At 35.9% G+C, this 16,621-nt stretch overlaps 1 protein-coding gene across 12 annotated transcripts in view; it reads left to right on the forward strand.

Moving 5' to 3' along the window:
• The first annotated feature begins 7,465 nt into the window (after positions 1 to 7,465).
• Positions 7,466 to 16,621, forward strand: part of EZH2 (enhancer of zeste 2 polycomb repressive complex 2 subunit) — an 86,137-nt gene continuing 76,981 nt past the window's right edge. For 3 of the 12 annotated variants that reach the window (XM_058182289.1, XM_058182293.1, XM_058182299.1), the window contains exons 1-2: positions 7,467 to 7,709; positions 9,542 to 9,595. In XM_058182289.1, coding sequence (XP_058038272.1) covers positions 7,691 to 7,709; positions 9,542 to 9,595 — 73 coding nt within the window. In that variant the 5' untranslated portion in view covers positions 7,467 to 7,690. Of the gene's footprint in view, positions 7,710 to 7,966; positions 8,129 to 9,541; positions 9,596 to 16,621 lie in introns of those variants that run through there. The other 9 variants (XM_058182300.1, XM_058182294.1, XM_058182295.1 and 6 more) reach the window with 9 other exon arrangements.

The raw sequence follows: 16,621 nt of genomic DNA on the forward strand, positions 1-16,621 counted from the left end.
ACTATTTCAAAGTGACTCTTAAGACTTTAACCTGCCTTAATATAGGTTAGAGGAAAATATGTGAGCAATTTCATGAAAACTATAATTGAAAACAATTATTGTCAGGATATATGCAAGTGATGAGAAGTTCTAAGATATGCCTTGAAGATACATTGAAAAAATTGAAAAAAGAAAATAGATCTTTTAAATATAGTAATTCAGCCCTTCATAGCAGTGGTCCCATATAGCTGTAGAATTCCCATCTTCTTTGAAAATGTACATTTTTACTGCAATCTTTAAAAACTGAATTACTGAATTCACAATCACTAGCTTCCACAACTATTTGATTCTACATTGCTTTATAGCAGAAATATTATCTGGATTTGTCAAATTTGCAATAGAATTGATCTTCCTAGTTACCCTGTCAATCTTTTTCTATTCCTATCACTTTTTTGCTAAATAAATTGAATTTTATTTATTATTTATTATTTTTATTTATTATTCAAACTTTTATACCGCCCTATCTCCTGAAGGACTCAGGGCGGTTTACAGCCTTATAAAACATAAAATATAATATAAATACATGTTAAAATAACATTTAAAAAACTTATTCCATTAGGCCAAATTTAAAACTATAGTTAAAATACAAAACCCAAAAATTAAATTTATAAAAAATCAAACCCTAGGCCAGCCCTGCACGGATAAATAGATGTGTCTTAAGCTCGCGGCGGAAGGTTCGGAGGTCGGGAAGTTGACGTAATCCTGGGGGGAGCTCGTTCCAGAGGGTGGGAGCCCCCACAGAGAAGGCCCTTCCCCTGGGTGTCGCCAGTCAGCACTGCCTTTTGGACGGCACCCTGAGGAGTCCCTCCCTGTGAGAGCGTACGGGTCGGTGGGAGGTAGTCGGTGGCAGCAGGCGGTCCCGTAAATAACCCGGCCCTATGCCATGGAGCGCTTTGAAGATGGTCACCAAAACCTTGAAGCGCACCCGAGAGGCCACAGGTACCAGTGCAGTCTGCGCAGGAGAGGTGTCACGTATTCAGAATTGACTGTTGACTGTTGTTGACTGTTGTTAAAAGAACATTTGCAACTTTAAGAGTATTTCAGCTAGTGCCAAAAGAAAAATAAGATAGAACAATAACATTCGTAATTGCCACCATGAAAAAGTTGCCTCCATGGTGGTCATGTGGCATATCCCATTTATGTATAAGCATAGTACAATATACATAGAGAGGTACTTTACTTACACCAGCTGTACATTGCAATATATGTTGAAAGAATGAATTTAAAGAATGCTTTGTACAGACCCATTGTATTGTATGCACATACAACCTTCTTTTTGAAATGTGGAAAATCAAATGCAAACTTACTCGCAATATATAGCAATGAATGTTTAGTTCTAGTTCTAGGAAATGTTTAGTTTAGTTCTAGGAAATGTTTATACAGAAGTATCTTTTAAGTATAGTACTAAGAACATTTTCTATATACAAAGTTGGAAGAATCTCTGTTGGTATTGTATGTATTATTATATATAAAGAGAAGTTAATGAATGCTGCTGAGTCAGTTAGCTGTGTGCTTTCTGGATTTGATTTTGCAATAAACTCTGACACAAAGGGACTTATAATGGAAAAAAAATCAGGTAAATTATCTACATTCATGTGCAACATGAGCAATATTGGACATGATGATAGTACATCTAAAACAGATAAGTCAATTTTTTTATTGAAAAAGTTTTACAAATTTTTTTCCCATTACATCCCCCACCCCTCCCCCCACCCACCATTACCCACCCACCCCGGACTTCCCAGAGCAGAGTACAAGGTATACAATCTAACAATCATAAGCTAGAATACCCTAATTATCCATAAATTCCCATCCCTCCCCTAAAACCTCTCCTTCTCCATAAAAAGAAACCAAAAAAGAAGGAAATATTCATTCATAAAATATTTTTTAAAAATTTTAAAGTTATGTATTACGAAGATTTTATTATACCATGTATTTTATACATTATTTGTGAAAGCAAACATTCCTTTAAATAATTTTGAGCAAATTTCAATATTTTGTATTTCAACATTTTCTCAGTTTCAATATAGAAACTCATTTCCTGAGCACCTGCAAATTTTAATCCTTCTGACTTCAAATTTTTCTTCTGAAAATTCTATTAGAACCATAAATTCTTGGATGAACTTTTAAACCCAAAATAATAGTAATTTTATTGTAATAGTTGTTTGCATTAACTATATAATTGTTTTGTTTATAACTGAAAGTTGAGCATCCAAGAATATCATCAAATAAATAAAAACAATGCAATGATATGTATGTTAACTGATTTTAACATATTCTTTTTTTGTATTCTTGTAACTTCCTTTATTATTTAGCATCAACTGTGCCTTTAGCAGGTAACACAACCACATGAACAAAGTATAAAAATTCTTCCCTTAAGTTTATAGTCAGCAATGTCTTCCATTGTAGGAAAAAATTGTTATTCTTCTGAACACAAGAGTTGCATTCATGCAATACCCAGAACTACAGTGAGATAATTCTTAATCTCTCTTTTTTGTGGTCCAGAAGACTCAACTGTAGTCTTCCAGGTTACAACTGAGCTCAGAATTTCTACTGTAGGTTGTTGCAGTTGTTTAATATGTGATCATTTGACTGCTCTTTGTTTATATTTGTGTGTCCCTGTGCGCATGTGCACAAAGCACTGAAACTCTGTGGATATGTCAAAAGTAACTTTTTAGGAGTTAGTTGTAACTTTGAAAAGTTATTAAGTGACCAGTGATTAAGTGAGGATTACCTGTAAACTGTGCAAATCTATGATCTATGTCATCAAATCTGTCATAATCATATAAACAGACCTTTTCCATAATGATCTGTTCTAGCCTGATTCTTTAAGTTTTCTGACAATGCATCTATCATTCCTATAATTAAGCCCATCCAGTTTACTGTTAGCTATCTTCTTTTCTTTTCTTCCAATGTACATGGATCTCTCAAGAGGCTTAAGTAATTGTATATGTCCAAGATGGGACAGATTTGAGTCTCCTTATTCATTTCTTTATAAAGAACTGTGAATTGATTTGTTCCATGATCCATTTGTTAAATTTTCTGGCTTATCCTTGGCATCTCAGGAGTCTTTCCCAGCATTAAACTTCAAAAGTGTGAATGTACTTTCTCTCCTACTTTTCAAAGTCCAACTTTCACTTCCATATTTTGCACAAATCTGTATTAACATATCACAGCTTCTAAGTATATTTTCTAAGATACATTGCTATTTTACCGGCAGAATATTTTTTGACTGCCAGTGCTTTTACTATACATGATCAGTCCTAAAAGACAGAACTTACCAACTAATATCTACTGCCACCCATCTCCACAATCCCCATCTCAGACATACCAACAACAGCTAAGCCTCTTACAACCTACCCCATCCTATTGGCCCACCACCTCTGGTGATTACAGAGAATGAGGTGCAAGGGCTATTTCACAGACAAAAGCCAGGAAAAGCACCAGGCCCAGACAAGATAACTCCTTCTTGCTTAAAATTTGTGTTGACCAATTGGCCCCCATCTTCATCCACATCTTTAATAAATCACTAGAGATGTTTTATGTTCCTTCTCTCCTATCATCCCAGTGCCGAAGAAATCCTCCATCAAGGAACTGAATGACTTCAGACTGGTTGCTCTTACATCTCAATACTAGAAAGACAAAGGAGATAGTACCAGATTTCCGAAAGCACAGAGAGGAACCTTTTTTTGTTTTTTTTTTGTTTACATTTATACCCCGCCCTTCTCCGAAGACTCAGGGCGGCTTACAATGTATAGGGCAATAGTCTCATTCTATTTGTATATATTTACAAAGTCAACTTATTGCCCCCCCAACAATCTGGGTCCTCATTTTACCTACCTTATAAAGGATGGAAGGCTGAGTCAACCTTGGGCCGGGCTCGAACCTGCAGTAATTGCAGGCTTTGTGTTCTTAATAACAGGCCTTACCAGGCAGAGCTAAACCGGCCCCATTTATATCAAGGGGGGCTGTGTGGAGACGTGTTTCATCTTTTAAATTCTTGGGAGTGCTTATTAGTCAAGATCTCACCTGGAAAAACAACTCGTCCCTGGTGATTGGCAAGGTCCAACAGAGACTTCATTTCCTTAGAGTCCTGGGAAAAAATCAGGTGGAACAACGGCTGATGACCTCTTTCTAACAGTTCACGATAAAAAGTGTCCTCACATACTGCATTACAGTATGGTACACTGGTTTAACTGCTGCGGACAGGAAGGCATTACAGAGAGTGATCAATTTGGCACAAGAAACCATTAGATGCCCTCTAACACCACTGGATGACATCGCCAGATCTCGCTGCTTTAGCAGACTAAGAAAGATACTCAGAGAAGATTCACACCCTGGTCAGTGTTTCTTCACACTTCTACTATTGGGCAGAAGATATCGAAGCATAGCCAGCCGAACAAATAGTTTTAAAAATAGTTTCTATCCTTGGGCTGTCAGACTCTTAAACACAATCACAATCACTCTACGCACACGCGGAACATATTACTAGTTTTTCTTTTTCTTTCTGGGATTAGAAAACTTACAACTACGTCAACTTCGACATGACCTGTGTTTAACACACAAAATCATCTATTGCAATATCCTTCCTGTAAATGACTACTTCAGCTTCAATCGCAATATTACAAGAGCAAAAAATAGATTCAAGCTTAATGTCAACCGCTTCAAACTTGATTGCAGAAAAGATGACTTCTGCAACAGAGTTGTTAATGCTTGGAACTCATTACCTGACTCCATAGTTTCTACAAAAAATCCCAAAATCTTCAACCAAAAACTGTCTACTATTGACCTCTCCCCATTCCTAAGAGGACTATAAGGGGCGTGCATAAGAGCACAAAAGTGCCTACCGTTCCTGTCCTATTGTTCTCTTTATTATATCTAATTAATATGGCTATGCATATCCTTTACTTATATTTACTTATATTATATAATATTATATAATATTTACTTATATTTACTTATATTCCATGATATGTTTTTCTTTTTTTACTATGACAATGTTTATGTATACTGTTGTGACAAAATTAAATAATAAAAAAAAATACTTGCATACAGATTATTCTTTGCACTTTTTATGTTGTTTGTATTTTTTGTCATGGATTGCACCAGTGAGGCTAAAACCAATTTCGTTGTATACATGATGTACAATGACAATAAAGGCTATACTATAATACCTGTAGTTATGAAGACCTTTGAAAGACTAGTGCTACTAGTGCTCACTTCGGCAGCACATATACTGAAAGGCTAGTGCTGGCCCACCGTAAAACCATCACGGATCTGCTGTTAGACTCCTTGCAATTTGCATTCCAAGCAAATAGATCAAGAGATGATGCTATTGGGGGGGACTGTGCTAATTGAACAGGTATCTGATGTGATTCTGCTTAGCTTCACCTGCTGCTTCCTGTTTGTTAGGAAGCTTATGATCCACTTACAAGTGTTTTCAGGTACCTGTAGCTGGTTTAGCTTACTTAGAAGAGTGTCTGGAATGATGGTATTGAATGCTGAACTAAAGTCTACAAAGAGGACCCTTGCATAAGTCTTTGAAGATTAAAGTTATTGTAGAATGTAGTGCAGAGCCTGATTAACAACATCATCTGTTGATCTATTTGTTCGGTATGCAGTAGAGTACTGTATCAACAGTAGAGACCTTCAAGTTTCTAGGTTCTATCATATCTTAAGACTTAAAATGGACACCTAACATCAAAAACGTCATCAAAAAAGCACAGCAAAGAATGTTCTTTTTATGTCTAATCAGAAACCTCAAACTGCCCAAGGAGCTGCTGATACAGTTCTACAGAGGAATTATTGAGTGTGTCATCTGCACCTCTATAACTGTCTGATTTGGCTCTGCAACCAAACAAGACAGACACAAAATTCAACAGATAATTAGAACTGCAGAAAAAACAATTTCTACCAACCTGCCTTCCATTGAGGACCTATATACTGCAGGAGTCAAAAAGAGGGCTGTGAAAATATCCACAGACCCCTCACATCCTGGACATAAATTGTTTCAATTTCTACCCTCAAAACAACACTAAAGGGCACTGCACACCAGAACAACTAGACACAAGAACAGTTTTTTCGTGAATGCCATCACTCTGCTAAACAACTAATTCCCACAACACTGTCAGATTATTTACTAATACTGTATTACTATTATTCTTCTCATCCTTCCTAGTTCCTATCTCTTTCTACTTATGACTATAACCATGTTGCTTGTATCTTTACAATTTATAGTTTTGTTTCCTAATATGATTTGATTGCTTATTAGTAACCTATGACTATCACTAAGTGTTGTATTTTATGATAGTTGGTGAATGTATTTTATTTTTCTTTATGTACACTTTATGCATATGCACAAAGACAAATTCCTTGTGTGTCCAATCAGACTTGGCCAATATTCTATTCTATTCTATATTATTATGTATTGTTGGGTGCTGAACCTATGACCATTAATTTAGTTTTCTCTATATTTCATCTTAGACCCATTTTTCATTTGACTTTAATGATTAATTTGATATATCATGGTTAACTGAAAATTTATGTCCTGCAAAAAAAGCCAATAAGGCTTTCTTCTGAATAAAAATACAGGCAGTCTTTGACTTACAAAATTCATTTAGTGACTGTTCAAAGTTAAAATCACACTGGAAAAAGTGATTTATGAACATTTTTCACTTATGACCACTGCATCATCCCCAGTCAGGTGATCAAAATTTGGATGGTTGCAGTATCCTGGGGTCATGTGATCACCTTTTGCAACTTTTTGACAAGCAAAGTCAATGGGGAAGCCAGATTCATATTAACAACCGTGTTACTAAATTAACAACAGCGGTGTGATTCACTTAACTGTAGCACAAAAAGTCATAAAATCACTTATCAACAAAAATTTTGCGCTCAATTACGGTCATAAATTGAGTACTACCTGTTGTATTTAAGATAAAATATACTAGTGCCATTCAGCCCAAATTGCATACTCTTTAAGTACAATTCTCTCCAAAGCATGGGAGGCTGAGAGGTTAATAAATGCACCACAATGCAACTTTATCTATTTTTATGAAAAAATCAGGCTCACATTATACATGCCTTTATAGCAGTTGCAGCCTAAGTTTCTAAGACGCAGGAGATATATGATTCTAAGATAATTGCCAATTTTGTTTACGTTATTATGTAACATGATTTGCAGTTGAAAACAAAAGGACCATCCAGCTATTAAGTATTTGTTGATTTAATGTGTGTATTGAATATCCGCTATTGCCATATAATTCTGTTCGAAATCAGGGAAATATTTTGGCCAAAATCGCTCCTCCACAAAGCTTTGCCTACATTCGTTATTGGACCAGCAACTCTTCGAGTAGGCGGTGACTGCAACAGGAGACGGCGGGAGCTGGGCACGGAGCCCGATCTCGAGGCGCTCATTTGTGTTCCATAGCAGGCGCGCGCACAGACACTTGCGCGCGCGCAAAAAAAAAAGGAAAAAAAGCGTTCCAGCTTTGGGACCGTTAACGGCAGCCGGATTTAAAGAGCCGATTTGGGCGAATGCTTCGCTAGGACACTTATTCTTTCTGTTTAGACGGGACTTGAATTTTCTTTCTCCGATCGCACCACAGAAGGAAGACTTTTCACGCTTCAGCCGCCTCTTTCCACAAAGTACATGGGAACAGAGCTTGCCGGTAAAGTGGGGGGGGATCGGGGTCTTAAGTTTTTGAAGACAAGGAGAAAGATCCCCATCTCTTCTAGCCAGCCAGCGCGAGAACAAAGAACTTCCCTCTCCTTTCCCGCCCCGCACGTGGGGAGAAGGGGGGGGCAGAGAAACGATTTCTCCACCCCTTAATTGCCGCTGACACTGCCTCCTTCTGCCACCGATTGGTAGGTGCCTGGCACTGCTGGGCGTGGAGGGGGAGAGAGATCCAATCCCGACGACGGCAGGTTTTCTCCAATGAGAGCGGGGGCCATTGGGCCGCCGCGGGGTTTGGCGCTCTGTTGTCCGAAGCTGGGGACAAGAAGACGGGGAAGATCAGTGAAGTGAACCCGACGCTCGGACAGAAAGTGAAAGGCAGCGCGGTGGGCGGGAAGCCACCGGCGGCAGTAGGTGCTACTACCAGGGAATGGGCTAGCGAGTGGACGGGCGACGGGCAGAGGACGGGAAAGACACACCCGCTCAGGGGCTCTTTGTCGTGCTTGGGGGCGGGGGATGGGACTCACGCAAGTTAAGGTGGGGGTTGTCTATAGGGCGAGGGGTGGGGCTTGCTACGAAGGGCAGCCTGGGAGAGGTGTCTCTGAAAGCCCCTCCTCTAGTTAAATACAGCAGGGCTTGAATTAGAAGGGGTGCTACTAGGGTAAGCGAGGTTGTGAAGGTACAACAAGTCTGCGGAGAAACGAAGATAAATGGGGGAGTGATGACTGAGAAGGGCGTATGGGAGATTAGATAACGGGGTGGAAGTAAATGTATGACAAAGGGAGGATGTTTTCGGAGAAGCAGAGATTGTCTCGGAATTCTTCGTTCAGCACCCAACACATAACTAAACATTTCTAAATGCTGGGTGTCATGAATAGTGTGTGATTATTTAGGCAATGGGCATCTAGTGTGACAAGTTATTTCAAAAGAATTTAAAGAATTGTGAAAGGATCAGTTCGAATCTCCTGTCCAGTTTCCTTTAATGGGAATTAAGGCACCAGCTTTTTATAAGAATGCTTTCAAGAGGTGCAAACTCTTGGGATGTGATGAGCACAAGTGCTGAATGAAAATTATCCTTTGTTCACTCACACTGGTGCTTTCTGAGCCACCTAAGTATTTCGAGATTTGTAGACAAAATAATGTTACTGAACAGGTAGATGAATGAACAGTCAGAAGCTCATCTGCAGAAAGAAGGGGCAGAGTTGATTATATTTTAGAGATAAGAATGTATTCCTGCCGTCCTCTACTCAAATCCAACAATACTCTTTTTCACAGCATTCTATTTTGGGCTGCAGTAATTGTTTGAAAGGGAGATCCCTTTGTAAATTACTGGGGATTCAAAATACTTTAATTGAAACATTATAATTCTCACTTAATGCTAACAAAGGAAAATTACTTCTAAAGGAGGGTTCTAGAGAGAAGAGCTTTAAGTATTCTGAATCTTATGTTATTCTGAATAAGGGGTATGGAATGGAAGATGAGTTCCCAGTGAAGAAGTTTCAGTATTGTAATTTCCAAAATGTAAAAATACCAGTGGTGATTCTGTATATACCTATTTGGAAATAAATGTATTTGAGTGGAAGAGATTGACTTCCGGATAAGGATGAGTAAGTCTATCCTAGAGCAGTATTGGTAAAAAACAATAAAATGCTGACCTTTCTTCAGTTCTTTTCTGATTTAATATCAATATTTAAACTGCTAATATTAAAATGCTCAGATTTTGTAAGCAGATTTCAATATGGCAAACAGTGATTATACTGAACAATTTTAACCCATAATGAATTTTTGCTAAGAATATTTTATCAATGGAAATATTTTTTATTTCAGATAATCCCTGGACATGTCTCAGTATGTACTGTTTTGGAAGTAACATTCTATACGGTACTGAAACAGAGCCTCATTTAAGAAGTGTCACTTAAAGTTTTGTAAATATTTGCATATTTATAAGATTGTTTATTTTGAATTGAACTGTTCACTAAATTAGCAGATTTTTTAAATTGATCTAAAAACTTCAAGTTGACTTATATGATCACTAGCAACTCTGCTCACTATATGAAATTGATACTGCTACATAGTTCACTATAGCATAACCTACAAAGGTTTACTTTAAGAAAGAAAATTGTCATTTTTCTGTAGTATTTTGTGCCTGTAAAAGGATTAAAATTTGAAATCATTAAATGATTATGAATAAAATGAGCAAGAACTTTAAAAGTTATATTTACCTGACTAAAAGTGATTTTGTGTAGGTTGCCTTCTGCAATTATTATATTGAAAAAGATCTTGTCTACAGTGATGTGAAAAAGAAAGTATACCCTCTGAGTTATATGGTTTTATCTAGAACATAGTGAAAATCATTTGGTCCTTAAAGTAGGTAAATACAGTCTCAGATGAACAGCAACAGTTGAAATATTACACCATCATTTATTTTACAAAAAGAAAGCCAAAATGGAAAAACCGTCTATGAAAAACTAAGTATACATTTACTGCTTCTATCAGTATGAAAAGGTGTTGCTAACTAAGTGCCCTTCATCAATTGATCATCAGCAAATGTAACTACCTCTATAAAAGCCAAAGTTTTAGGAATTTGCTGGTCTCCGGCTTTGACGTTAACACAATGCCAAAGAGTAGAGACATGAGCAATGATTTGAGATCAGCAATTGTTGCTGCCCATCAATCTGGAAAGGGTTTTAAGGACATTTCCAAACAATTTAAAGTCCAGTATTCTACAGTTAGGAAGATTATTCGTAAGTGGAAGGTATTCTAGACAGTTGTCAATCTTCCCCAGGAGTGGATGTCCCAAATTCATCATAAGGTCAGACTGTGCAAGACTCAGAGAAATTGCAAAAAATCTGAAAGTTATATCTCAGACTAAAAGCCTCAGTTAGTTTCTTAAATGTTTCATGACAGTACAATTAGAAAAAGACTGAACAAGTATGGTTTATTTAGTAGGGTTCCCAGGAAAAAGCTTTTTCTCTGTAAAAGAACATGGCAATACGGCTTAGGTTTGCAAAGTTGATGTGAACAAATCACAAGGCTTCTGGGATTCTGTCATTGGGACAGAAGTGGTGAAGATATTTGGCAATAATGCACAGTGCCATGTTTGACAAAAACTAAAAAAACTTATCAGCACAAACATACCAAGTGTCAAGCACAGTGGTGGAGGAGTGATGATTTGGGCTTGTTTTGCAGCCAGAAGAACTGGACACCTTGCAGTCATTGAATGGACCATGAACTCCTCTGTATATTAAAATATTCTAGAGTCAAATGTGAGGTCATCTGTCTGCCAGCTAAAGCTTGGCTGCCATTGGGTCTTGCAACAGAACAATGATCCCAAGCACATCAGCAAATCCATAACAGAATGGCTGAAAAAGAAAAGAATCAAGTGTTACAATGGCCCAGTCAAAGTCCAGAGCTCAGCCTGATTGAAATGATGTGGCGGGACCTCAAGAGAGCATAACAAATGCCCACAAATCTCCATTGACTAAAGCAATGTTATAAAGAGCGGGTCAAAATTCCTCAACAATGTAAAAGACTAATGAAGTCATGCAGAAAATGATTACTTCAAGTTATTGCTGCTAAGGTGTTCAAGCTATAGAATCATAAGGTGTATTTAGTTTTACACAACTAGCTTTTACATTTTGGCTTTCTTTTTATGACATGGTCCAATATTTCATGCATTTGTTGTTCAACTGAGGTTGCATTTACCTACTTTTAAGAACAGCTAAGAACCAGATGATTTTTATTATGTCCTAATACAGTGATGGTGAACCTTTTTGACACTTGCGTGCTGAAAAGGGGCCACAACCCAGAAGAGGAACTGCCTAGAGTGCATGAACACACCCAAAAATGATTGTCTGGTTTCCGGTGCACACATGGGTGCTGCCCAGCTAGTCTTCCGGGTTTCTGGTGCTCATGCACGTGTGACGATCAGCTGACCGGCTTGCACGCTCACACAGGAAAATGGAAGAACAGCTCTTTGCTGCATGCAAAAAGGCCAACTGATCATTTCTGGCATGCATGCGCGCGTGATGATCAGCTGGCCAGCACGCATGCTTACGCAGGAAAATGGAAGAACAGCTTTTTGCCGCGTGCAAAAAGGCCAGCTGATCGTCGCACGTGCATGCACATCAGAAACCTGGAAGAGGAACGGGGGACGCCGCACATGCCAGGCGACAAGGCTCCGTGTCCCACTTCGGGCACGCATGCCATAAGTTTGCCATCACGGTCCTAATACATAAAACCATAGAACTCAAAGTGGGTGTACTTTCTTCTTCAGACAATTATACAATATTATTATTGTATACAATAAATATACAATTTATTGCCTTGTATATGTTACGGTGAGGAAAATAATGACAGACTTTTTGGCCTATGTGTATTTCATATACAGATTATTTGAAAATGTAAACAACTTTATAATAAAATATCAGCTCTTTACTGTAGTATCCCTTTACATTAGCATCAGTAAGTACTGTCGTTTGGAGTGGGATGGCTATAATCAAATAAATAATACGTGTTTTAATATACTAATAGTCCATATTACTGTTTTTGTACAGACATATGTGAATTGTCAGTATTTACTGATATAGTATAATCAGAATTAAATAAGAACTTCCTTAAGAATTTTGAACATTATTAATGCATGATAAGGCTGTGTCACATACAGAAGGGATTTTCAAATTTCTGCTTTGCTTTTTTTTTTTTTACTTTCACAGTTTTATCTCACCACATTACAAGCACACTTGACAAGCATAAAAGATACTTTGTCAAAAAACAAAATACCAAAACCCAAGCAGAGAACCAGCAGTCTCTAAAAGATTGCTGAGCTACACTACCAGTACCGGGCATTCTGCTTAAAGTTGCTGAGGTTATTGTCCTGGCACACCACACTAGATTGAAATAAAATGAGTTAAATAGCTTTGGATTTCAAATCTAATGTAGTTTTTTAAAAATATATGTTTGTTTTCATCTATCAGCAGTGGAAATAGAGAAAAATATTAATTTTTAGATTTCCTAAGTGACAAATATTGTCATTGACAAAATAGAGAAGTATGGATTTTAAAAACAATTTATTATCTGCCTAAATTCAATATCTAGCAGTTGTAGTGACATGGGTAGGTTTCCTGAAGTGAATACCAGAGATATTTGCAAAGGGAGGGAGCAGTAAAGAAGTAGTAAATGACCAAAGCAGATCACATCATTATGCAAAAAAAGGGTTTTGATAAAGTTTTGGGAAAAAATCAACTTTAAAAAAAATTATTTGGAATGCAGCCACAGGTGTCTGTAATATTTTTTCTGAGGGAAAATAGTCACTGAATATTGATTTATTTGGCCAGAACATTAATTGCCTGAGTAATTGTGAAATTTAAGTTTTAATTTTTGTACATCGAAATAGTTAAATTTATATGCTTGGAATAAATGGAATAACTGATGCATGCATTTTTATGCAGTTTTGATAATTTTAATACATAAATTAGCATAAATTATATTAAGTAATTTTTATTGCCAACTTTCTATGACTGAGCAGTGCCAGTTGATCAGAGGTTATGAAACTTTCTTTATAACCAGTAAGTTCTATGGCATGAAAAAACTGAAAATTCCCGACATACATGCCTGCCTGTATTTTTTAAAGTAATGGGATATGAATAACAATGTTGGCTTTCTAGAAAGTTGCTTCATTAGAGAATCAAGCTTGCTTAAACTAGAATGAACAGAGTGGGATAAAAATGAGCGGTGCTTCTGGTAAACTGACCAAACTAAGGTAAGGCTCACTGAAATCATACCCAATGAAGATTGTATATGAAAAGGATATGATTAAGATTGGTAACCTAGTTGCCTATTCTGTAGAAGATTGCATGGAATACAAGACAGTAAAGACAAAATAGAATAAATTAGTGGATTAAATGAAAGAAAAATAGATGTGAGTGTAAGAGAAAAAGGAAGAATGTCATAAATCTAAATGAAGGTGTCCTGGTATTTTGAAGTTGGATTGATGATTGTAAAGTGAAAGATAGATTTAGTAATGGAAAATAATTAAGATACATATCAGAAAGTGCTTAATGTTACTTGGAGTTTGGTGGCTATATATGAAAGTATAAATTTAAACAGTAAAGCACAAAATACAATATACAAATTGTATGGAAGAAATGGAAGCAAAGATGATTTGGAAGTTAGAAAGATAAGGAGGAGTGTAATGTTGGTGTAAATTAAATTTAGGCATATTCCATTGGTTTTCTGGTTTTTACCTAGTACATCTGTATTTCTGAGCTAACACTAATTGTTTTGAAAGAACAAAATTAAGGATTTGTCATGCGTATGTAACTGAATATGGGGGGGTGATTTCATTATGCAAATAATTTGTATTAGAAAAAAAAATTCTAACAAAATTACAGGAAAATTATGTGTTTGCTTTATAAATAGATTTGAAAAGCACAGAAAGCATGGTAATCCTTTCATAACATAAAGTGTTTTCTGTGTATTATATGGCCATGTAATGTCTCTTTATTCCTAGCAATAATTTTCTAGTAATGTTTTATCAATGAATTGATGTTTCAGTAAGTTGTCTAAAAAAAATTATAGATCACCTGAGTCACATTGTCAGATTCAGATTAGTAAGAAAAAATGGCCTCTTCAAGCTTTAATGGAGGTCTTATCAGCAGGGCTCAACAGCAAACACTTGATTAACTTGAGAAGATGCCTTAAACAATAGTGAAGACAAAAGCTGTAGCTGCACTTTATAGAGCATATTTTGGGTTTTTGCAAACAACCAGGCATATATTTGAAAGTTTGTGGGATATCTGAGAAAAAGTCAAAAGACGGAGCAGCAAATAACTATACGAAAGAGCAGTGGTTTATTAGATAAAGAAGTAATTGCCATAATGAACAAGAGAAATACGTTTATGTAAGTAAGAGAATTAAAGAGGCAAGTCCAATGTATAAGATGCAAGTGACCAAGAAGACTTTATGAAAACTAGAAACGTTTGAAGGATCTTTGCAGATAAGATTTTTTAATCAACTTTTTTATTTTATATTACATATACATATTAATGTGTGAACAGTGTGAGATCTGGGTGCCATACATTACAATACAGATAAAATAGTATTATTGATCATAGTTATCACATTCCTCCAGCTTATATATTTCTAGTAGTAATACACATTTATATCAAATTACAATCTTTGATTATTTCATATTGTTTAAACATACATATTACTGCCATTCAGTTTCTAAATCTCCCTCTTATCCTTTCACTTGTCTTATTTTATAAAAATGTGTCTGCTAATATTCCCTCTTTCTCTTATTTCTGTCTTTATTTTAACTTTTATCATGTCACCATTATATTAAAAGATGTTCCCTTTGTATTACAATACTATCCTTCATTATTTCATTTTTCTATATTGAAATATACAATTCTAATACCAATCACATTATTTAAATATGAAAATTAATTCTGTTCATATTCTTTACATTCTTCCAATCTATATATATGATTCCACTATTAATATACCTGTTTATATTAAAATATATTCTTTCATCATTTTATTACTCATTTTACTTTATTATTCCACTGCAAATCACAATATTTAAACAGACTCAATAATACTATTATTTAATCTCTAATTTTCCATTTTTAATCCTTAGTTCTTATTCATATTTCCCATATTTCACTTCAAATCTATTTATATTAAAATACTATCCTTCATTGTTCCATTATTCAGTGTTTCAATATACTATTTTAATGCCAATCACGATATTATTTAAACATACAAAATAACTCTATTCCTATTCTTTGCTTTCATCCAATCTATATAATTCTAGTATTGATACACATGTTTATATTAAAATATGTTTTTTTCATTATTTAATTGCTCAACATTTACCAATCACAATGTTATTTAAATTTCTTAGTAATTCCATTATTCAATCTCTATTTTTCCCATTTTATTATTACTTTTGTTTCATCATGTAAGGTATATATTCAAGTAATTCCTCAATCTCTTATTGAACACATTCCTATCTCTGTTCTAATTTCTCCTCCTGCCACCATTATAAAAAAAGGAAAGAATTTTCTTTCTTTCTTCTTTTTCCTATCCGCCTCCTATCCATCATTTCTTGCCCGCATCAATACTTTAATTCTTACTCTTTTTTTAACTTGCCTCCCATATTCTTCTCTTAAATCTTTATCTGTGTCTACGTCCTGCCTAATCAATCTAAGTATTTCTCCTATCCCTACCCTCTTCCAGTGTCTAGCGTTGAAATTATCAGCCTAGACCCCTGTCTCCTTTCCTAAGTATCTTCCTGCTCCTCCCATTCTCTTTTCAGAGATGAGATAACATTTGAGTTTTAAAGATAAACAGCAATATAGTATAGGCAACAAGGACAGTGTATCATTGAAGGCTATTGGGGATACAGCTTCCTAAAGAGGATAGAGAGTGACTATTATGAGGAATCACAATAAATGCAGAATGATTTTACACGCTGTGAAGCAAAAGTAGGGCCAGATGTGCAACAAAACTATTTTCGCTCTTATCAAGCCCACTGGTAACTATTAACTACATGCTTACAATATTGCAAAGAAGACCTAGGAAGAAAAGTTAAGAATAGTTTATCATCCAGCTTCCCAGTTTATGGAAGAACACTGGAAGAGAGAGAATTTTATTACAAGTGAATGACTGTATATGGTGGTGTGATGATACTTTTTCGGATCATGGCCTTAATTATCTGGATCATAGACTGCAGATATGAAATGTCTTTTATCTGTTAAAAGTAACGTGCCTTCACTGTGGTGAGCTTCATGAGAAGGGCTTTAAACTATCCCATGGGATTAGAGTAGTTCTGAAGGAAAATCTTTATATAAATGCTTATGTACTATACAAGAACATGGAAATATAATAATGAAGTCTTAT

Source organism: Ahaetulla prasina, chromosome 4, assembly GCF_028640845.1.
Source record: "Ahaetulla prasina isolate Xishuangbanna chromosome 4, ASM2864084v1, whole genome shotgun sequence".
Taxonomy (NCBI): Eukaryota; Metazoa; Chordata; class Lepidosauria; order Squamata; family Colubridae; genus Ahaetulla; species Ahaetulla prasina.